Source organism: Macrobrachium nipponense, chromosome 13 (assembly GCF_015104395.2).
Source record: "Macrobrachium nipponense isolate FS-2020 chromosome 13, ASM1510439v2, whole genome shotgun sequence".
NCBI classification, from domain to species: domain Eukaryota; kingdom Metazoa; phylum Arthropoda; class Malacostraca; order Decapoda; family Palaemonidae; genus Macrobrachium; species Macrobrachium nipponense.
In genome coordinates this window covers 77,008,561-77,031,606 of record NC_087206.1, presented here as the reverse complement: position 1 = coordinate 77,031,606, position 23,046 = coordinate 77,008,561, and the positions used below count along the sequence as shown (strand labels likewise).

Below are 23,046 nucleotides of genomic sequence, written 5' to 3'. Positions count from 1 at the left end.
AAACACCGTTCTGGCGTCCCTTCGGCAGATCCTGAAGACGCTTCCCAGGCTGCCAGAGATCGTGCGCAAGCTCGAATCTTGAAGGAATACTTCTCTTCCTCTGAGACGTCCTCACCTCACCATGGGTGGGAATCTCGGAAGGCCTCTCCAATTGAGAGTGGTAAGGAAGACGTAAGACGTCGCACTGGCGGCCATCGTCTTTCTCGCCCTCTTAGGAAAGGTCTTACGGAAGAGGACGCAGCCTCTCCAGTTGAGAGTGTTAAGGAAGACGTAAGATGTCGCACTGGCGGCCATCGTCTTTCTCACCCTCTTGGGAAAGGTCTTACGGAAGAGGACGCTTCATCGGGAGATCGAGAGCGTCCTCCGCCTCGATTTACGCTTCGGTCTTCCCCGGAAGACTTCGAAGACAGTATCCCACATAAGAGATTCAGGACGCTTTCTGAGCGTCCTGATTCGAGTCCGGAGAGAAGGAAGAAGACGTCCCCTCGCCCATCTTCTTCTCAAAGGATCATTCCATCATATGGTTCTTCACCTTCAAAAAAGACCCTCGTAGCAATTCGTCAGCAGTTGGATGCGTTTTTCGCCAAGAAAGAAGAAAGATCGCGTAGTCGTAAAAAAGATCTATGGCTACCCGTCAAGAAATCTAGACGTTCTCCTTCGGCTTCTCTTCGTTCTTCATCCTCTTCTGATTCGTCGCCTTCTAGACCTCATCGACTCAATCAGGAACGCGCAAGCAGTCCTGCTGATAGAGTCTCTAGAAGTATTGGCGAAAGAGAAAAAGACATTAGGTGTCGCACAGGCGACCGTCGTCGTCTTTTCCAAGAGTCGAAGAACGTTCAGAAGGATCGCTTGGGAATAGAATTGGAAGGAATTGATCTTGGCTTACAGGAAGAGAGTATTCGACAGAAGAAACGCCTTATTCATCAGGACGCTCGTAAGGACGCTTCTCGGGATGCTCGGTGTCGTAAACGTTGGCTGGATAGACTTGAAACTCACGATATTAGTTCAGAAGAAAGATATGAGGACGCTTTTGAGGACGTGAGGCTTCTTACAACTCAAGACCGTATTAAAGGAGCGTTTACATGACGTCCATCACGTCAGGACGCAAATGAGGACGCTTTTGAGGATGCGAGGCGTAGTGCTAATAAGGACGCCCGTCGTCCTTCATATCAGGACGCTTTCCAGGACGCAAATGAGGACGCTTTTGAGGACGCTAGGCGTCCGATGCATAGAGTCACCGTGGAAAGAAGAGAACAGGTCGCTAGTCAGAAGGATAAGCGCCCTATGCTTCAAGGTAGTAGAAACTACAATATGGGTGCTCGCCAAGAGAAATCGTATGACGTTAGTTTGGAAAATTCTGAGAGAAAGTCAAGAGGAGAACATAGCCGGCTCTCCTCTTCAAAATTTATTTCAAGTGCAAGACCTACGTTTCGAAAGGGAGGTGAAACTTCGGTTTCTTCTCGCTCAATTCAGGATAAGCCTGCGTCTCCCTCAGAAGAGAAATCATCAAGCGAGCCTGTCTCAGAAGAGGAGGAGGATCCTACAACCTCATCCTCTTTGGTTTATAAGACTTTAACTCGCCTTTTAAAAGATTTGTTTCCCGAGAAGTTTCGAGCTCCAGTTCCTCTCTCTCCACCTTTGCAGCTGACCTCTTCGAAGGCAAGGAAGACTCCAAATTTTGTTAAAATGGCCACTTCACTCTCAACTGAAAGGGCTTTTAAAAGAATCCACGATTGGAATCCAAAAAGACGAAGGGCAAGACTTCTTTTGCACTCCCCCCCACAAAGCTTAGTGGAAGATCAGGGAAGTGGTATGAGACAGAAGAAGAAGCAGGTTTAAGAATCCCTTCTTCTGCACAAGGTGATTTTGCTAACTTAGTGGAGGCACCTAGAAGATCTTACCTGGCATCAGCAAAAGTTTCTTGGACAATGTCAGAGATAGATCACCATCTCAAAGGCCTTTACAAAACTCTAGAAGTTTTTAACTTTCTAGATTGGTGTTTGGGCGTCTTGGATGTGCAGTCTAGAAGCCCAGATTCTATTTCATTAGAGGACTTAGCGAGTATTTTGTCATGTATGGACAGGGCAGTAAGGGATGGCTCTGTCGAACTGGCATCACATTTTGCGTCGGGAGTCCTGAAGAAACGCACACTTTTCTGTAGCTTCACAGCTAAGTCAGTGTCGCCTGCGCAAAAAGCAGAATTGTTGTTCGCTCCCTTTTCTGCTCATCTTTTTCCTCAATCAATGGTAAAGGATTTGTCAGTAAGTCTCCAAGAAAGAGCGACGCAGGACTTATTGTCTCGGTCTTCGAAACGTCCTACTGATCAGACATCTTCAAGAACCACGCAAGCTTCTAGGAAGAATTATAAGCCCTTTCGTGGAAGAGCCTCCTCGAGAGCTTCTGCTCGAGGGAGGAGTTTCCCTAGGGGCAGAGCCCCCTCAAAAACCAGGGGAAAGAAATGACTTTTCGGCCCTCCAGGCACCAGTCGGGGCGAGACTCGCTCTTCGCAGAAGCGTGGAGGATAAGAGGGGCGAACTCTTGGTCACTCGAAGTGATCGAGAAAGGTTACAAGATCCCGTTTCTATCAAAACTTCCATTAAGCATAGAGCCAATAGACCTTTCGCCCTCTTATCAGGATTCAAAGCAACAGATCTTATTAGACCTTTTGGATCAAATGTTGGAAAAGAGAGCAGTAGAAAGAGTTGTATCACAGAACTCACCAGGCTTCTACAACAGGCTTTTCCTTGTTCCGAAGCACTCGGGAGGATGGAGACCTGTCCTAGACGTAAGCAGGCTGAATCTTTTTGTAAGGAAAATAAAATTCAAGATGGAAACTGCACAGTCTGTTTTAGCATCCCTGAGACCAGGAGATTGGATGGTGTCCTTGGATCTCCAAGACGCCTATTTCCATGTTCCGATCCACCCTCAGTCCAGGAAGTTCCTCAGATTCGTTCTGAAAGGACAGGTCTTCCAATTCAGAGCTCTCTGTTTCGGCCTGAGTACAGCCCCTATGATATTCACGCTTCTGATGCGATATGTAGCAAGATGGCTCCATCTCTCGAAGATAAGAGTCTCACTCTACTTAGACGATTGGCTGATCCGGTCCACGTCGAAGGAAAAGTGCCTGGAGGACCTGCACACGACATTACAGCTGACGAAGGATCTAGGCCTTCTGGTCAACTTCGAGAAGTCCCATCTGATTCCCACACAGTCCATCGAGTATCTGGGGATTCAGATGGATTCAGTGGCTTTTCAAGCATTTCCATCCATATAACGTCAGCTAAAATGCTTAGAGAAAGCATCGGTCTTCTTAGAGAAGGAAATATGCTCGGCGAGGGAATGGATGAGTCTGCTGGGGACCATTTCCTCGCTGGAGAAATTTGTTTCTCTGGGAAGGCTGCACCTCAGACAGCTTCAGTTTTTCCTAGCAGACAACTGGAAGAACAAGAAAGACCTAGACAAGATTTTGAGAATCCCTCAATCGATCAAAGAGCATTTGAAGTGGTGGTCCGATCCCGTCAAGCTATCGGAAGGGATGTCCCTCAAAGTTCTGAGCCCAGACCTAGTGTTGTTCTCAGACGCGCCCATGACGGGCTGGGGAGCAACACTGGGGGAGGAGGAGGTGTCTGGCCTCTGGAGAGGGGAACAGATGTCCTGGCACATAAACCTCAAGGAGCTAGAAGCGATTCGATTGGCACTTCAATGCTTCGAGTCAAGGATTGTGGGACGAATTGTACAAGTCAACTCAGACAACACTACGGCACTCGCATATATAAAAAAACAGGGAGGAACTCTATCTCGGTCCCTGTTCAGGTTAACGAGGGAAATCTTACTTTGGGCAAAAATAAGAAATATAACGCCGTCAACATCAAATGCTTCCAAACGAATGGACTCTCCATCCAGAGATTTGCAAAGAGTTATGGAAACTTTGGGGACGTCCACTGGTAGACCTCTTCGCGACAGCGAAAACGAAGAGGCTTCCTATTTACTGCTTTCCGGTTCTGGACCCAGGAGCAATAGCAATAGACGCCATGCTTTGGAATTGGAAAGGGATGGATCTCTACGCCTTTCCTCCATTCAAACTACTGGGAGAGGTAATAAGGAAGTTTGCGGCGTCGGAAGGAGCAAGAATGACGTTGATCGCCCCCTTTTGGCCTGCAAGCAACTGGTTCACAGAGGCCATGTCATTTCTGGTAGATTTCCCAAGGACACTTCCAGAAAAAATCGATCTACTCAGACAGCCCCACTTCGAGAGGTATCACGGAAACCTCTCCGCTCTGAGTCTGACTGCATTCAGACTATCCAAAAGTTGGCCAGAGCGAGAGGTTTTTCAAAATCGGTGGCAAGAGCTATTGCCAACACTAGAAGAACATCTCAAGTTGTCTACCAATCGAAGTGGGCTGTCTTCAGAATTTGGTGTAGAAGGGAAAATATTTCCTCCTCCACGACCTCTGTGAGCCAGATTGCTGATTTCCTCCTACATCTTAGAAATATAGACAAACTTTCAGTGTCAACGATTAAAGGCTACAAAAGTATGCTATCAACGGTCTTCCGACACAGAGGTTTGGATTTATCAAATGATAAGGATCTTCACGATCTATTGAGGTCATTTGAAACCTCAAAAGCTCCACGAGACAAGATTCCCTCATGGAACTTGGATATTGTCTTAAAGTTTTTAATGTCAGCCCCATTTGAGCCTATGCATGCTGCCTCTTTGAAAGATGTAACTAGAAAAGCTATTTTCCTAACCGCTCTGGCAACAGCTATGAGGGTTAGCGAAATTCAAGCTATGAGTAAACATGTGGGTTTCAGAGAACACAATGCGGTGTGCTCGCTGAGCCCCTCGTTCTTAGCTAAGAACGAGAACCCATCCAACCCCTGGCCTAAAAGCTTTGATATCAGGGGGTTATCAGAGTTCGTCGGACGAGAGCCGGAGAGAGTTTTGTGCCCTGTCAGAGCTCTCAAATTTTATCTGGAAAAGACCAAACAATGTAGAGGCCCGTCAGACAACCTGTGGTGTTCGGTCAAGAGGCCGGAATTACCAATGTCTAAGAACGCACTGGTGTTCTTCTTGAGAAGCACCATCAGGGAAGCTCATTCGTCCTGCACAGATGGTGATCTTAAACTGCTAAAAGTTAATGCTCACGAAGTTAGAGCGGTAGCTACTTCGGTGGCTTTTCAGAAAAATATGGCACTCAGTGATATCCTGAGTGCCACATTTTGGCGAAGCAACTCTGTGTTCGCTTCACACTACCTCAGAGATGTGAAGGTGATATATGAGAATTGCTACTCGCTTGGACCATACATTTCCGCGGATACAGTATTGGGGACGAGAAGCAATACGAACCCCATCCTTTCGAAAATGGATGTGTGTGATTTTAATGATGGGTTTGTTTTTATGGTTGTAGGGTTGGCCGCTTGAGGCGGTCTTCCCTTTAATTAGCCTAAAAGTTATGGGACTAACTTTAGTTGGGCTAGGTTAGGTGGTATTGGTTATGCTTCGTTGTCTTCAGTATGGTCAATATGGTCTAGTCACATTGTGGTCACGCTCCCGTTGACAGATCATCCAGAACTATCCAGCTATACAGGTCACTACCTTGCTGGAAATTCTAGTTAAGCAGAAGCAGGCTTGGGTGACAGTAATCACGAAGTCAGCTATGCTAACAGGTAAGGAACCAAGATGTCAATCATCTGCATGTTATGTGTTTTCAAAATCCTTCTATTCTGTCCCTTCCCACCTCCAATGGTGGGATTCAGCTATATATATATATCTGGCAGGTAAGTGTCATGAACAAAATGATATTGTCATGATACAATAAAGTTTGTTCATACTTACCTGACAGATATATATATAGCTGTATTCTCTGACGACCGACAGAATTTCGAAACTCCCGGCAAACGCAGTGGTCGGCTAGGTGGTTAGTACCCATTCCTGCCGCTGGGAGGCGGATACCAGGAACCATTCCCATTTTCTATTCAGATTTTCTCTACCACTGTCCCCTGAGGGGAGGTGGGTGGGTACTTGATTATATATATCTGTCAGGTAAGTATGAACAAACTTTATTGTATCATGACAATATCATTTTTGCAAAAAAGCTTTTAATTGAAGATTTATGATTTTATTTGAAATTTACCTTTTAAATGTTATTACAGTTTAATTTCATTGGGATATACTTTTTAAGTACTCTGTAGCTTGGTTGCTCATCTGGTATTATAAGATTTGTTTGTTTTTTAACCAATGTCAATTCTATATGCATGGCCTTCTATTCTCTGTAACTATGGCTTAGTTTACCATATTTACTCTAAATTATTAATTTTTCAGGTTATGTTCCACTCCTATGAAGATGAAAAGGCTTTAGTAAATTTATCATTACACAGTGATGGATGCAAAATTGATTGTGGAGATAGGCTGATACAGTTGGGTCTTGCCAAGAGTAGTTTCAAAAGGTATGTATACTAATTAAAAAGTAATTTGTCTTTCTTAGTCTTATCAAATATGCAAATCGTTGCCTTGCTAGAAAAAACTTTATTGCAAGGGCCAGCTGACTGAAACTTACCAAGATTTGCCTAATAAGTGCAGTATAGCCATTTTTGCCTCTTTCTCATTTATTTCACCATTGCTTGTGTTTTTCATTTCCTTCTTTAAACTTAGGATTTGATATAACCAGAAAATTTATTTCAGAGGTGAAATCTTTGTTTACTGTATTATTAGTACAACTCTCCATTATCTGATACGTACTGTTATTTCTAAGAATTACATTTCCAATTTCTGTTATTTTATGCTTTTGCTGTTGTTTGTTTAATTCCAACAACTGGTTCTTTTTTCAGCTATCACATTTAACAAACTACAGTTGACAATATGATTAGAAAAAGGCAACATTGACAAAGATATTTCATCATTTCACACACTACAATACACCCTCTATATAAAAAAAGATGAAAGTGGGGATACAATAAAATCATGGGCCATAATACACACAAGATGAGCAGATGTGTTCATACAATTACCCCACTGGTTTAACGCCTGTTTTCTTTTATATCCAAAGGTTAGATATACGTATACATGGGCTGTATAGCATCCCCACTACATATTGGCCCCCAGCTGCAACTGCTTTCATTTATCTTACTGTACCTCAATTCATTTTCTTGTTTTTCTGTCTTACTGTCCACCATTTCCTAACAATTTTTTTATATGCAACTTTGAGTTTTCTTCCTGGTATACCTTTATAACCATAGGTCCCAGTGATGTCATAGGTCCCAGTGCTTGGCCTGTGGCCTAAATTTTACACCATGGATATGTTTTAAAATAAAATAATTATGTAATAATTTTGATGAAAATTATAAATCATCTCATAATACTTTTACTACCATATTTAAATTCTTACTATGCCTTTACTTTCAGTTTATAGACAGTTACAGTAAAATAACTAAAGGTAAAAATTCTGCGTGTAATAAATTAATTTCTGGGCTTAGCCTGTGTCGCCCTGTGAAATGGTTCCTTTGATACTATTTCTTAGGTATAAATATTGCTATTCATCCAAGAGAAAAAAGAAACAATATAATGCCAAGATAAATGGCTCGCTCACCTTAATAAAGGTATTGGTATAGTTAAAAGAGCGAGTGGAATCACTACCAGAGGTCCCTTGCCATTTAGCTTCTTCCTTCGACAAAACCCCGAACTATGGAGGAGCCGTACTACAGCTCCCGGTACCCTCTACTACTACCGTGAGCGCCTCCGACGCCTGTGACGTTATTCCTTTGATAGCCGCCATCGTCACCACACGTTTTTTCTCTTGTGTTGTGCGATTGCTTTTCGAGGTTTTTCAACTGTTTCATGATGTCTTCAGCTACTGCTTCTAAGTTAAGTACTGCTTTAAGGTTACAGATCACATTTTATGCTGATTTTCCCTGTTCTATACTTGGTAGGAGTTTAGTAGCGGGAGCGTCATCGTCCCCGAACCGACTCCTTCGACCGCATGGCGGTCTGGGTTTTCTTTTGGTCTCCCATACCATTAGAATTACCTTTTAGTAGTATTTTATATAGTTAACTATTTGATATTGTTTCATGCAGTTAGCTACATTATTTTAGTTCGGGCCTTCACGGGGACCCCACTCCGACCGCACGTTTCGGATCTTAGCCTAGCCTAGCCCATCCGTTTCGTTAGGAGTTATTTACGTTAGAACCATGTTCTTCTTTTAGTCCTGCCACTAGTCCTATGTTTTGTTTTACGATACATTCACACTGGACTAGGCGCTCGGGTTAGGCTAACATACCCCTTTCTGCAGATTGGCGATTAGCCTACACCCATGGACCTTCTTTCTCTTATCATGTTTTTATTTCCTTTCCCCCGTCTGAGCCTAACTATTAGATATCATGTGTATATTTATATATATATTCTTAATATATCAGTGTTCATTATTGGTGTGTCTATTGTGACCATTACCCTTGTATCGCCTGGCCTTCCTCACCCACGCTACTGGGTGATGACTCGCTGCTCATAGCTAGCTTCCGAGTCTGCATGAGAGGGGGTGACTCATAGGGTAGTGGGGAGGCTTCCCTCCACTGGTGCTCTCTCACTTTGTCGCTTGGCTTGGGGCTCGGGACCTTCTCCCCCTCCCCCTCCGGCCTTACATCGGCCGTGGATGGGTGGAAGGTTCCCCTACCCCACCCCCCTACCCTCCCTCTCTCAGCTCCGGCAGTACTACTCTCCCCCACCGGACGGTCAGTGAGGGGGGAGTCTCTTGGAGCCTATCCACCCGTGGGATATAAGCACACAGACACACTCTGATATTATGTTTTTACTGTAATATATATATATTATCTTATACTATTTTATATGATATTTTATATATTTTTTATATTTCAATTTTACCATGGTTTTCACTCCGGGGGGTTGTGGTTCTGCCTCATGTTATCCCTCTCTGGTTTACGCTCTGAGAGCTGGGTTCCTCTCGATATTTGGTTTATACTGCTCCGGCCCCAGCGGAGCAGCTTACCTTACCACATGCTACCAGGAGAAGTTTAATATGGAGTCAGCGGCCTCTTCCCCCCCCGTGATCCTTAATATTCTATCTTTTATATAAGTTCATGTTATTATGCCTCTTTAATACACATAAAAGATTTTTTATGTGTGCATTTGGGCCTCCGGGCTTACTCCGGCAGTCATTTTTGCATGTTACTTATATATATAGAATCTTTATCCGTCGGTCCCACTCCGGCACCCAAGGATAATTACATTGTGCCTCCCCGGAGGTTGTCAATGGTACTCATGTATCCTTTGACTTACAGGGAGGTCGTGTGTTGCCAGGAGGTTGGGTGCACTGCTGTACTGCAGGACCCATGCGGCCACGTAGTCTGCCGCTCCCATGCCGGGTGCGCAGTAAGGGTGGAGGACTTCTTGGTGTGGCACCACAAAGTGTGCCAAACTTGCTACATTCTCGTGGGCGAAGCCTCCATCTTAGTAAGTTTCATTACCTCCGTCAGCGTGATTTATCTGGTGATAGTGATCATACTTTACATGTTTTCATATATTATGGATCTAGTCTTGACCCTGGTCGTTCCCTCTTTCTAATTTTAGACCTCTCTTACAGGGTTCCGTTGAAGAGAAGAAGAGGGCGCTTACGACCCTGAAAGCCTGGGTCGGAGGATTTGGAAGAAATTCCAAAGGACATCCCTACATCCTCGCCCAGGACATGGCCGACCTCATCTTCCCCAGAGCCAAGAAGGGATCAGTGGTCGACCCACTAGTTGCCGCTCCGCTGATAGCGGACATCCAAGCACTGGTGTCTCTACCGGAGGGTGACTTTTCGGAGGACGTTACGGAGGACGTTGCGGCCATGAACCTCAACATCGAGCCCATGGCGATAGACTCCATGGGCACAGGTAAGGGGGCAGTAGGGGCAGGTTCTGTGGGATCTCAGGGCCCTTTCCTGAGCTCCTCTTCTCCTTCTCCTGATCCTTCCTCTTCAACTTCCTTCCGGGGCTTCACTGAAGAACAACGGGCAGTTCGCCCCAAGTCCACTTCAGTGATCCCCAAAGTCAAATCTCCGTCGGACAAGCTGGTAAAGTCTTTACCTAGGAAGTCAGCCCCCTTAACTGACGCTAACACTCCGGCTCCCCACCCCGGAGCGGTCAGGTCAAGGGCGGCCTCTTCGTTGGCGGCCTCTTCGTTAGCATCGAGATCCCCCAAACACAGGTCTTGGAAGGAGCGGGCTCAGGTGCCCCCCTTTGATCCCGAAAGTTTCTCCGCCAACATCTTGGAGAAGATGGGAGTTATCGTGGGAACCTTGGTTGACAACAAGGTTGGCGCAGTTCTTTCACAACTCACAAGCACTGTTGAAACCTCCGGCCAGTCGATCCAATCCATAGCGGAACGACTGGCCGCTCAGGAGAACGCCCTATCCGGAATTCGGGACTCGATTGCTGCAGGGACTCCACAGTTGGTACCAGCATCTCCTTTACCAATGCCGGACTCCCGCCTACTGCCAGACTTTAAGGCTGCCAACCCCTGGAGGATTGCATCACATGCTCCGTTTGTCAACGGGATGTTGACTATCGAAGGCATTGGAACTCGAAGGCTGGAAGACTTCGAGTTCTATCCCAGTGACCTTCAACCCCCATTCATGGGCTACGTCCGTTTAACAGAGGCAGCCATGATGAGGGAAGACAAAGTCCCCAAGGAGACTGTGATCCTTCCTAGGGAACAGGCTCAACAGACTCTGCTGAGGAGCTTAGAAGAGTGGGGATGCGAGAACACACGCATCACGGCTTTCAGGAGTCCCTTCACCATTTTTACTCCGGTAGAAGGCACTCTGCTCCCACTTACCCTTAAGGTAGGAAGCAACATTTCAAGCAGCTCTTAAGGATGAGCCCTTACCTCAACTCCGAGAGACGGAACCCACCTCTCTCTTGATCCCAGGCTCTGATGCCTACTTCGAAGGTGCTGTGCCCACTTTCTCGGTAGGCAAGCTTAAATCTGACTGCGCCACCACCCTCTTTAGTGAGAGGCTTCCTAGGTTGCCGGACTCCCTCATCCAGACGGAGTTCGACGCCCGGACTAGGTTGGCAAGATCCCTCTTCTCCATGACGACGGCTGAAATGACGGCTCTGGTCTACCAACGAGAGCCGTTATTCAAAGTCATAGCTAAGGGTCTGCTGCACACCATGCAGTGTGACCTTTATGACTTTTTAGTTGCCAGGAGGAATTACAGGAAGCATGTCTTGGCGGAAGCCACCATCCGTCATGAGCCTAACAAGCTCATAGCTTCCTCAATTTGGAGGACAGACCTCTTCCCTGCCCCAGTGGTGGCGGAGGTCTTGCACGAGGCATCTAAGGTGAATCAGAGCCTCAAAGTCAGGTGGGGTCTAGTACCAAAGAGGAAGCAGGAACCCTCTAGTTCGAACCCGAGGATTAAGAAGAAGCCCAGGAAGTTCTTACCCTTCCAGACTCCTCAGCAGATGCTTGTCCAGGCAGTACAGGTGCCTCAAGGACAGCAGCACTCCTCCTCTAAGAGCCAGCAACAATTCTTGGTCCTGACTCCTCAGTCACAGCAACCCCAACCTTCCACCTCTTATGCAGTCTCCCCAGCTTTCAACCCTACCTACGAAGGTCAAAACTTTCAGGCCTTCAACAGGTTCCCGAGAGGCAGCAGAGCTAGGGGTGCCTCTCGCCATAGGGGATCCGGCAGGGCTGCAAGTAGGGGTAGAGGCTTCCGGGGAGCGAGAGGCAGTCGTCCCTCGGCAAGCCAACAGTGAGAGTCCCAAGGTAGGAGGGAACTGTACCTCTTCCATCACCGGTGGAGGTTCAGCCCTTGGGCTCAAAGCATAGTTACCAAAGGCCTGGGTTGGAGTTGGCTAGAGGGCCCTCCTCCAACCAACAAATTCTATCAAACACCAACAACGGAATTGATAGAGTATACTCAAGACCTCCTTCTCAAAGGAGTAGTTTCAAGAGTCAACAATTTAAAATTTCAAGGATGCTTGTTCAGCGTGCCAAAGAAAGACTCGGAAAACTGAAGGATCATCCTAGACTTGTCCCATCTGAACTTATATATTCATTGCGACAAGTTCAGGATGCTGACCGTTTCGCAGGTACGGACCTTACTTCCCCGTGGGGCCGTCACAACCTCTATAGATCTTACAGATGCCTACTATCATGTTCCCATAGCCAGACACTTCCGACCATTCCTAGGCTTCAAACTAGGAAACAGGTCCTATTCCTTCAAAGTAATGCCGTTCGGGCTCAACATAGCCCCCAGGATATTTACCAAGTTGGCAGAAGCAGTTGTCCAAGAGTTAAGGAAAAAGGGAATAATGCTAGTGGCTTATCTGGACGATTGACTTATTTGGGCAAAGAATCCCAAGGAATGCAAGGAAGCAACGGTCAAAGTAATCAAATTTCTGGAACATCTAGGTTTCCAAATAAACAAAACCAAGTCCAGACTAACACCGGAATCTCGATTCCAGTGGTTAGGCCTTCAGTGGGACTTACAGTCACACACACTATCAATTCCGTCGTTGAAAAGGAAAGAAATAGCAAAAGCTACAAAACAATTTCTCAAACAACATCAAACATCCCGGAGGTGCCAGGAGAGAATCCTGGGCTTACTCCAGTTTGCCTCAATCACAGACATCCTGTTGAGAGCCAAACTCAAGGATATAAACAGGGTATGGCGTTCCAAAGTGAATTGCAGATCACGGGACAGACTAGCTTCTATCCCGGCGATCTTACGAAAACATGTCCGCCCCTGGACGGAGGTAAAAAACTTATCAAAAGCAGTTCCCCTTCAATTCCCTCCACCATCATTAGTGATCCACACAGACGCCTCACTAACAGGATGGGGAGGATACTCTCAGTACAAAAAAGCCTAAGGAACCTGGTCCCCAACATTCCGCCAGCTACATATCAATGTACTGGAAGCCATGGCAGTGTTTCTCACACTGAAACGACTCCAGCCATCCAAGAATTCACATTTCAAGCTAGTTCTGGACAGTGCAGTGGTAGTCCACTGCATAAACAGAGGCGGATCCAAGTCAAGCACTTGAACCATGTCATGATAGCCATCTTCTCTCTGGCAAACAAGAACAAATGGCACCTGTCAGCCACTCACCTGGCGGGAGTCAAGAACGTAGTGGCAGACACCCTATCTCGCTCCGTTCCGTTGGAATCGAAGTGGGCACTGGACAGAAACTCGTTCAATTGGATCAGTCAACAAGTCCCGGGACTTCAAGTAGACCTCTTTGCCACGGAGTCAAATCACAAACTTCCTTGTTATGTGGCACCCAACCTGGACCCTCTGGCATATGCTACAGACGCCATGATCCTTGATTGGAATGCATGGAAGATTTACCTCTTTCCTCCGGTGAACCTTCTTCTGAAAGTACTGAACAAACTCAGGTCATTCAAGGGCCGGGTGGCTCTAGTAGCCCCCAACTGGCCCAAGAGCAATTGGTTCCCTCTACTTCTAGAGTTGAGACTCCGACCTCTACGGATTCCCAACCCCAAGCTAACACAGTTAGTGCAAACTCAGACTGTCCGCTTCCTCAAGAATTCAGAAAACCCTAACTTTATGGATTTCAAGAAGTATGCGGCTCGGAGGAATGCGGACATTGACCCCAGAATATTTCATTCTTGGAGTCAGATAAAAGGGAATCTACCCTGCATCAATATGACTAGTCTGTTAAGAAACTAGCAACGTTTCTCAAGGATTCAAACTCACAAGACATGACCACGAACCTAGCCATATCCTTCTTTAGATCATTGTTCGAGAAAGGACTAGCAGCAAGCACTATTACTACTACCAAATCAGCTCTTAAAAAGATCCAGTTTGGTTTTAGTATAGATCTTACAGATTCTTACTTTTCCTCTATTCCGAAAGCTTGTGCTAGACTTAGACCGTCAGAGAGACCTAAGTCAGTCTCTTGGTTTCTGAATGATGTCTTCAAACTGGCCTCGGACATTAATGATTCATGTAACTTTATAATCCTCCTGAGGAAAACTTTTATTTTTACTAAGTCTAGCCTCAGGAGCTAGGATATCTGAACTGTCAGCCTTATCAAGGGAACCAGGTCACATTGAGTTCCTTCCCTCAGGGGAAGTTCTCCTATCCCCAGATCGCCACTTTATAGCCAAAAATGAAGACCCACAGGACAGGTGGTCCTTGTGGAAAATCCTACCACTCCTTCAAGACAATTCTCTTTGTCCAGTTAACTCCTTGCGAGCTTACTTAGGTAGAACAACCCTAAGATCCTCAGGTCCGTTGTTCATTAGAGAGAAGGATGGTACAATCTCCCTAAAAGGGATCAGACAACAAATCTTATACTTCTTTAAGCAGGCCAACCTGGATTCCTTTCCCCGGGCCCACAATGTTAGGGCAGTGGCCACCTCTATTAACTACTTTCAACATATGAATTTTGATGATCTTAAGAAATATACAGGCTGGAAATCCCTGACAGTTTTTAAACGTCACTACTTAAAATCCTTAGAAGCCCTCAAATTCCCAGCAGTGGCAGCTGGAAACACAGCTTCTCCTGGCACTATATAAATTCTTCTATCTTTCCTTGTAGCCTTCCCTTCTGCCTGCCCCATTGCACCCTTACTTAGTTAGGTTGCCTCTGATGTTTATATTACCTTGAGTGTTGCTGTTACATTCATTATTCTGGTTTGGGAATCAGTCCTATTGTTTGTGTATATATGTCAACTTTTATGTCTTTACCTTAAGCCTACTTTTATATGTTTTTATCTTTAAGTTGTAGTCTAATTATCTTTAAGTTACTAACCCATGATTTAGGGTTCCTACTGTTAATTGATAATTTGTAAGACTGTGTATTCTTAAGTTAATCATTATACTATTAACCTTACAGGTGTTTGTTTTTACCTTCTTGTATATCTGTGCTGTCCCCCAAGCTTGGTGTTTTTGCAATTCTCTGGTACTATTTCACAGGGCGACACAGGCTAAGCCGAGAAAAGGGATTTTGACGAAGGAAAAATCTATTTCTGGGCAACGACCTGTGTCACCCTGTGAAATCCCACCCTGTAGTTAGTCTTCCTCACCCAGCTTACCCCAAGCTTGGATGCTATCTTCAGGAATGACGTCACAGGCATCGGAGGCGCTCACGGTAGTAGTAGAGAGTACCGGGAGCTGTAGTATGGCTCCTCCGTAGTTCGGGGTTTTGTCGAAGGAAGAAGCTAAATGGCAAGGGACCTCTGGTAGTGATTCCACTCGCTCTTTTAACTATACCGACACCTTTATTAAGGTGAGCGAGCCATTTATCTTGGCATTATATTGTTTCTTTTTTCTCTAGGATGAATAGCAATATTTATACCTAAGAAATAGTATCAAAGGAACCATTTCACAGGGCAACACAGGTCGTTGCCCAGAAATAGATTTTTCTTTGTCAAAATCCCTTAAGTACAAAATCAGTATCTTAAAAGCAAGTGCCGACCAAAATTAATGAGAATTCATAATTTTCTGTCAATTTATATTTACTGATAAACATACTTTTTGTATAACTAAATCTTTCAATAGATCTTGTTAAAGCTAAGAGGGAAAAGCATTATGTAGCAGAACTTTTGAAAAAAAATCTGGCAGTTGAATGTAAAGATATGTTCTGTAAAAAAAAAAAATTAACTGCCCCCCCCCCCCCACACACACACACACAGGTATATATAGTGCTAGCCAAATAACTGAAAACTATCTTTCTGTTTAGCACATCAAGTAAAAGTACGGAAATGATATTCATGGTCCCAACCAGACGTGTGTTAAGATACCTTCTCTTTTTGCAGACTTGAGAAATTGCATAGCAAAAAATTGGGTTCCCAGAAGTGGTCACAAATAGACGGGAAGAATGAAGCATGTAAATATGAGACACTGGCCGAAGTCAAGGTTTGTTTGAATTGTTTCATATTTTTGTAGAAGATGATAACTGTATTATCACCTATATTCTTTTGAAATTGGATATAAATAAACCAGTAATGACTATCTGGACAGTACATCACTTACCTTCTTATGACTGAGCATAAAGTTATGTGCCATGCAATATTCTAGGCAAAATAAATGTATTCTTTCATATTTTTGTCATAAATAGATGATATAGGCTGATGAAGTAGGTTTGCATAATTACCAGTTACCATTTTTGTGAAGTTGAGTGTAACCCAGTCATATACCCACAGCTCATTGTAATATATTCCACACAATCAATTTGATATTCTCATGCTATATTACCAGTTTTTATGTAGGAAGATTTTAATATCTTTTTTTTATCTGTCTGAGTATCAAAAGATAAAACTTGATGTGACAGTAAAATTTACAAAGCCATTTAGAACATGGTAGTGTAAATTAAAGTGATTTGGCTTTGTGTTTTTGTCACTTGACACATTTTTATTTATGTAGCGTAGAGTGATTCTAACAAATAAGGTATATAACTTTCTATTTTTCTTTTACTAAATGTGTGGGCTGACTCTTGATATTAAAAAGTTAAATAACAAATATCTGATTTATTAAGCATGTGTGTCTCAACAGCTTTTGTCATCATAATCAGCATTCTATTTTCAGACACAAATTTATTAAGTGGTATGTTAGGCTGTAGAATTTTTCCTTTTATCCCTCCATAAATTACAAAAAAAGAGGAATCCACATATTAGGAGTGGTTACAACACCTTGACATCATCCACTGTAACTGCAATTTATAAAGTTACAAGAACCAAATAAATCTTTTGTTTCCAAATATTGGTATTGAGGCAATAGGGAATAAAGTCAACCCCTGCCTATTCTTGGTTCCGGATTAGTGGACTTGTCAGTGTGCAGATTTTTCCTATGGAACATATTATTTACTGAAAATTTGCCTATTCGCAGTATTTTTCATGGAGAAATATTCACTAATTACTGTACTATTGTTATGTAATTTTTGTGACTGTAAATGCATTTTTTTTTATATATATATAAAACTTAAAATACTCAGGTATTAGCATTTTTAGAGCTTTTTTAGTCTTTGAACTATCAAAATAGGCAGTTATAAACCTTTTTAGAGGGGTATCAATTATTCACGGAATTTAGCTATTGTAGGGGGGGTACATCCCCTGGGAATACTGCTGGTCAACTGCATGCATATGATTTATTTTTATCTTAAACACGGAAAATGGAAGGGTTGAAGAATGGCTCTCTTGGGCTAAAATAGATGTGTATGATTTCCTTTATTCTTGATGTAAATATTATGGAGATATCACTAAACAAGGATTTTGTAGTCTCAAGCACTGATAAAGGTACAGTGATATTCCAAATACAGTAAAGGTGCTGTTAAATTTTCAAAGAACAATTTTATTTTAACTACGTGTATGCTGTAACGTGTATGCTGTAAACTTTCCCATTTAATGTGAGTTTACTAATGTTATTGATGAATTACTGTACATGCATCAAACAGGTTTAGCATAGTATTTTCTACTTAATCCATTTCTTGTATTTCCAGAAACTTGGGGGATATATATCGAGAAATAAGGAGGAAGTGACATGTCTCGCAGTGACATCTCCATCTTGTATCCATATGCGACAGACCTCAATGTCCACTGTATTCAAGGAGTATGTACAATTAGAGAACTTCTTACCCAATAGTTTGCAGTTATATGTATGCTTCAGTAAAGGCAGTCCCTGGGTTATGGTGGGGGTTCCGTTCCCGGTAGGCCGCTGTAGGCCAAAAATCCCCTTAACCTGAATCATCATCATTATTATGGGAATACATAAAAGCAACAGTGCTGTAAGTCTGGGTTACAGTTCTATAAAGCAGGTTAACAGCATCGTGAGGCAAGCGCCTCAATTCCAGGACGAATTAACCAAAACCTGATGTAACCCGGGGACTGGCACTTTTATTCAGTAAAATGTTTCAAAATGGTTTGGCTAGATGATACTGAATAACATATAGTAGGTGTGCTCAGCTGGCAAAGAAACCTGTGTACATTAGCATTTTGTTCTGGATATAATTAAGTTGGTTTTGTTTTTAGGTAAAAGTTATTAAGTAAAATGTTTTGGATGTCTTAGCAAGGTGAAACTGAATAATGTAGTAGGTCTGCTCGGTTGGCAAAGAAGCCTATGCACTTTTCTGATAAAGAACTTGAGATTTTGTGCTACAGTTAATGATAATGTCTTTTAGTTTCTTATCACTGGTGATCTTTTGGTACAGTGAATAGTATTTTGATGTGTTGGTATGTTTCCATCATGAAAATGAAAAACTCCTGATAAAACTTTTTGCCATTTGGGATAGCAGAAGAATTAGATTTACAAAGCCATTACAAATAAACGTATCACTTTTACGGGAGCATATCCTAGACTGCTTATGATATGATACAGAAAAACGCTATCTGGATCTTAACCTCCCTACTCCTTACAGGTTGATAGGATCTTTTTAATCTTCACTGAAAAAAAAGAGAGTAAATTTAACATGATGAAGGACATCAGAAAAGGACTGTTTAGTATCAAGAGACCCATGCTTTTTCCATAAACTTGGTTAAAAATTTCCTTTCAATATTAGTTAAGGCTGGAACAGATGCTAAGCAGATATCTGAAATCAGGGTCAATCCTCCTCCACCATTTCCATTGCAAGGAAAACTAGTAATTCATGCCAGTGGTGAACTATGGTTTTGTGATTCATGCAAAATAACCTTATAATCCTTCTAGGTTCAGCATGTGGCAAAACTAGCTTCGGTTAAACAAAAAAATATGCTGGAAATCTTGTGAAACTGATAGAGTTTATAGGCTTGATAATATATAAACAAAACTCAAATTACAGTGAAAATGTTTTCTCATTTTGGAGACCAAAGTTAATACTATCCTCCATTGTTGAATCTCTTATTCTGCATCTTTGATGGAATACAATGAATAAGAATACATAAAAAAGTCAGTGAAAAGTATATGATAACAAAAACGTGGATGAGATTGTGTATGGGTGGAAATGTAATATGTACGTACCTATTGGCTTGCCAGATAACCGTATTAGCATAGTCTATTTTTTTAATAGTGCTTTTTTTATCAGTTATACATATAATTTCATTTTGCAGACTTCAAGATAAATTAATACAAGAGATGCAGACTATAACATCATCCGTCAGTCCTGAGATTGGTGATGTTTGCATAGCCAGTTATAAGCCAAGCACCTATGCTCGTGTCAAGTTATTAGATGTGACAGATCAAGAATTTTTGGTATGTGTTGATTTTTTCTGGTAATTCATGTAAATGGTGAAATAGTCTTGAATTTTGCCATTATATATGTGGGAAGAAATGTACAATAACGTGGATGTTTAAAGAGAAAGCTGCATGCTATAACTTCATGAAACCCAAGGGAAAGGTCATTTTGTGCATTGCTGTAAGGAACAATAGCTGTTTTTCTGCACGTGGCCTAGGTTTTTAAGGTATCAGTAGTATTAGTGTCGTTGGTGAGAAGAAACCTGTTTGGGAAACAAGTAAAACTCTTCTTTTTGTCTAATGAAAACTAATTCATATTGATATCTCGAGACATGGATGGTTCTGGGTGTAGTTATGGTAATGATGACTTGACTAGGTCATATGTAATCTCTGAATATGAAAGGGGCTGTTTCTGCAAGAGATGAATAAACCCGCACAGTGGTCTGGTTAAACTATTTGATGATCTTATGAACTTTAAAGGGAAAAGGTCTGAACGGAATAGGTCTTGAATTTTGTGCTATAAAATCTGAAATTTTCTAGCTTTGAGCACATGTTGGGTTACCTGCCTTGTCAGCTAACATTCACCAAAATTCAAAAGTGACTTTGTATTCATGTCACTAATTTTTTTTCAAGGTGCACTTTATTGATTGTGGTGGAATTCAGAAAGTTAAACAAGCAGATCTCTTCAAATTACCAGAAGGCTTGGCTGAAACAAAGCCACTAAGTCTTTCAGTGAGACTAGCAGACATTATTCCTCCAGGTGGACAAATGGCATGGCCAGGTATCTCAAAGGATTGTCTTGAAGAACTTCTATCAAATAAAGATAAACTGTACATGACGCCACATGTAAGTATCAGTTAGATATACTTATGCATTGCATCATTTATATATATATCGTCTTACTTGAAAGTGCATTCACTTATTCTTTACAAAAGGATTATTGTGTGTTATATTTAAACTTGTAGATTAACCAGCATGCACTCATTAATCTAGGTATGTTCGTGTACAGTAACATAAGATCTAGAGTGAAGAAGTGACAGGTGTATCAGAAAAAAGTTGAAAAAGCTGTTGTTGTGTAGATAGGGTAGCCCTAAGCTCTTTTCTGTTTTGGAGGAAGCCACATGAGGTTACAAAAAAAGTAGGGGAACTTATATGTTAAACATACTAGTTTGTTTGTGACTCCTTATTTTTTTTTTTTTAAAGAGGTAAGATATAATAAATAAGTTAATGTCTTGTAAAGCAATGTGATGTGTTAGATTAGTATCAGCCAACAAAAAATTAAGCCAAGCAAAGAAATGCACAGCATGAGAACTGAGTTGTTTATATCCTCTTTGCAAATTAGTAACAGCTTCAGTTGGTAGTTAATGAATTGCTGGTATGATAATATTCTTATGGTCTCAAGAACTTGCACTGCAGTTTGTTTGGTACATCAGTTGTGGATTTTATAAAATCCACGGTGCTGTAGCTGGCAAGTATTAGAAGAAACAGAAATTAGTTCGGACTCTGAAATGATATGGACTGAAGTTATTTATATAAAAATGGTATTGATTATCTGTTGTATTTGACAACATTATATATACGTATTACAATACATATTGTACAGTAGATTCAAAATTTTTTCTCTTAATTTAATGAAGGGAGACGTTCAGCAACATCCAGATTTTAAAATTGAAGTGATTCCAGCTTACATTGAATTCACTGAAGAGAAACTAGGTGGCCCCTTTGAAGCCAATTCTGTCACGTTTGTTTCAGTTAACGAATTACTTATTCAAGAAGGGCTAGCATTACCCTGCCAGTAAGTACATCTGTTGTCATAGTGTTTTGTTTTATGTAAACAGAATGTCAGTTTACCTAAAATAGATGTACCATAACTTGAAATAGTACAGTAGAGAGAGTATGAACATATTAAAACATATGCTTTTGATAAGTGTATGACTGTCAGACATTTTTGTTAGTTCATTTTAAACCCATTATTTATATATTGTCCTTACTCTGCGCAACAGCTCTCTAGTCGCACCATATTGTACTGACAGTAAATGCCCCTTTACTGATGCCTAGACCACTCATAAGTGCATTCTGCTATCCATTTTTATTATTCATTTTACTTTTTCTTCTACTTCTGCCTAATTATTAATAGTTTGTTGTTTTTACTTAACTTATTGAGCATAGTGTTTGTATTTAGAATCATGGGTGTCCCTTTTTCCTTTGTGTTACTGCGAGTACTCTGCTGTCTTTGTTGATTATATGTAGTAGTACCTATGAGTTTAGTTGCTAATATTCTGTGGAGCTTTCCGCCTTGTGGTTGTGTTGAGGGCTTGTGAACATTATCTCTAAAAATGGTGTAGTTGGTTGATGTGTTTTTTAAAGAAACCTTTAAGAGAAGAAATATTGACTGCTAAACATCCCATCCACAAATGAGTCCTTTCTTTTGCCAGGATGGATGGTCAAGTAAAGGTTCTTTGTGAAGATCAAGTTAAATTCAAAAGTAGGGCCATGGATACACTAGCTGTACATAATACTGTAATATTAAGCCTAGGAATATAAGTTTGAAGTGATAGGACAAATGGATTTCATGATAGAGTATATACCTTTCTTTAAGCTGTTGGTTGAAGCAAAGGGTTTATTTCTTATTAAGTGCATGTAAAAACACACCATATGAAGTTCACAGGAATTTAACTTTCAGGTTCCATCACCATTGTTGCTCCTTTTATATACCATAACTTTTTTTTTTTTTACTACTTATGTAAATAATCCAAGGTTCAGGATTTTACTTCAGACCTACTGTCTTCTTGTCAGCAGGAAGCTTATATTCCTGGCTTTTCTTTTTTATTATCAAACCCCAATTTTTTTCTTTTTATATAATTCATACTTATAGTGTGATTTACATACTCTGCATATAAGGTTTGAGTTAACCCCCAGACACTGGGGGTTATCACCTGAAAACAGTATACTGTTCTTTATGGAAAGGGTCTTCAAATGGTTGTTGCATATTATTTTGGAAAAAAGACAAATGCTTTGCTGTTTGTAGTCAGTTGTAAGCTAATTTATTTCATTTTCCAGTATTTATATTCTTTTGGAAACTTCATAGTAAAGTTTTTGTTTCCTCATGGTAAACTCTTATTCTTGATCGTGAGCATGCTGTGTGCTACATCAGATTGGTGTGTATAGTTTTACTCTTTTTAGCTGTACTGTTACATTGAAAGTTTCTTTCTCTGTAGAGTAAGAGGCCATTCTCCAACCCAAAATTTACCATACAATGAAGAAGAAAGGAAGTCTGAAATACTGTATGTGCCAGCCATAAGGGAACTCACAACACTAGATTTGAATAATGCTTTTGGACAAAAGGTTTGACATTTTAGTGTTTATCTAAAGTTCTTTGTAGTGTACTTTTGGTCCCAAGGAGTACTCATGTTTTAGTCTTTTGCTCTTCCTCCTCTCTTGCTTTTCTTCAGTCTTACTGTCCAACCCTGCTTAACTATTGTTTCATTGTGCAACTGTGGGATTTTCTCTGTGTTACACCTTTAGATCTGAATATCTGATTAATATGTTCCAAAATTTAAGATATTTAATGATATTCAGTTGTGAGTTGTCAGAAGTGTAACTATTTTTTCTTGTTAAGAAATAATTTTACATAATTTTTCATTTAATGTATGACACTTACCTGGCAGGTATATATATAGCTATATTCTCTGTTCCACCTGGCAGAAATTTTCAAATCTCGCGGCAAACGCTAGTAACCTATTAGTAGTTCAGGCACCACCACCCTGTTACCGTGGCGCTAGCGCCAGGAACCATTCCCACTTAAGCCAGATTTTCTCTGCCAGCCGAACCGGCAACATTGTTGGTGGTTCCCTGCTAGGATTTTCATTCTCGTTG

At 41.7% G+C, this 23,046-nt stretch overlaps 1 protein-coding gene across 1 annotated transcript in view; it reads left to right on the top strand.

The window, feature by feature from the left end:
- LOC135225867 (RING finger protein 17-like) overlaps positions 1-23,046 on the top strand; it is a 53,141-nt gene that overhangs the window by 10,638 nt on the left and 19,457 nt on the right. The window contains exons 2-8 of the mRNA XM_064265415.1: positions 6,323-6,447; positions 15,786-15,885; positions 17,465-17,574; positions 19,047-19,188; positions 19,804-20,016; positions 20,808-20,965; positions 22,389-22,515. Coding sequence (XP_064121485.1) covers positions 6,323-6,447; positions 15,786-15,885; positions 17,465-17,574; positions 19,047-19,188; positions 19,804-20,016; positions 20,808-20,965; positions 22,389-22,515 — 975 coding nt within the window. The remainder of the gene's footprint in view (positions 1-6,322; positions 6,448-15,785; positions 15,886-17,464; positions 17,575-19,046; positions 19,189-19,803; positions 20,017-20,807; positions 20,966-22,388; positions 22,516-23,046) is intronic.